The sequence below is a fragment of the Elephantulus edwardii genome, unplaced genomic scaffold, assembly GCF_000299155.1.
Source record: "Elephantulus edwardii isolate Elephantulus edwardi_28Jun2011 unplaced genomic scaffold, EleEdw1.0 scaffold00070, whole genome shotgun sequence".
Classification (NCBI taxonomy): domain Eukaryota; kingdom Metazoa; phylum Chordata; class Mammalia; order Macroscelidea; family Macroscelididae; genus Elephantulus; species Elephantulus edwardii.
The window spans coordinates 14,105,528-14,106,613 of record NW_006399820.1 but is presented as its reverse complement, the minus strand read 5'-3'; the positions used below and the strand labels follow the sequence as shown (position 1 = coordinate 14,106,613).

The following is a 1,086-nucleotide window of genomic DNA, read 5'->3' as shown; positions in this document are numbered from 1 at the left end:
GGAAGGATCACTGGTGAGATGTGGAAGGAGAGAGAGAAAGAAGAAAATGTTTCCCTGAGGAACAAAAAACTCATAACTGTTGAGTTGTTTCCAACTCATAGCTACCTTTCCATTGGTGTCTAAGGCTAGAAATCCCAACTCAGGAGGCTGTCCACCTTTCCTCCAATAAACTCCTGGTGTGTTTGGACTGCCAGAGAGTGGCAGCCTCGGGGTTAACAGTGCAATTTCTTATGGGCTCCACCAGCGGCGTTTTCCGAAACACATGTTGTTTTAGACAATGTCAGCATAGATGGCTTTGCAAACTCTGTACATGAGCAGGGTTTGGTAACCAAAAGCACCTGTGTTTGGCTTATGGACTGCACATAATGAAAGTCAGTGCAGAGACAAACCAGGACAAAAAAACTCCATCTTCATGAGCTTCACTGCAACCCAAAGGCAGGTGGTATGAACCTAGCAGATGCACCTTGGGGAAAAGACTGGCAGTCTCCTCTTGTGTGATTTATAGTCTGAAACCCACTGCAGGGGCAGCTGGGAGGTGGTTCTCACTCAACAGCACAAGACAACAACTGCATGAGATAATCACAACAGCTGCCATTCATGGCCACTGTGGTTTCTCATTATCACTGATTCTTGGACTACTTCTGAAGGTACTATTACAGACGAAGGACCTGAAACTTAGGTTAAAAACATCGTCCTGGGTATTTCAGCATTAAGTGCCTTGTCTGGCATCTGAAAACAAATTTCAATGGCTTCTAAGACCACATGCAGGAACTGGAAAGAATGAGTACAAGATTCACAGGCAAAAACAAAACTCCAGAAGAGTTCAAGAAAACAGACGTAATGGAAGAAGAGGTCAGAGGCCCAACAGTCAAATACAGTGAAGTAAGCAACTTACCAGCATATTTTGTGGTGTTAGATTCATCCATGGACCAAAAGCAATAATCAAAGGCAAATACCTGGATTTAAAAAAGAAAAATACCCAAATATTAAAATTTAATTAAAAAAAAATGAATTACATTTACAGGAGTATGTTTGACTAAGGAAAAGTTATTGACAAAAGTGAGAAGGATGTCTGCTTTAAAATCC

At 41.7% G+C, this 1,086-nt stretch overlaps 1 protein-coding gene across 1 annotated transcript in view; it reads right to left on the bottom strand.

Moving 5' to 3' along the window:
* Window positions 1-1,086, bottom strand: part of KIF13A (kinesin family member 13A) — a 302,781-nt gene that overhangs the window by 133,764 nt on the left and 167,931 nt on the right. The window contains 1 exon segment of the mRNA XM_006888691.1: window positions 896-956. Within this exon segment, the coding sequence (XP_006888753.1) occupies window positions 896-956 (61 nt within the window).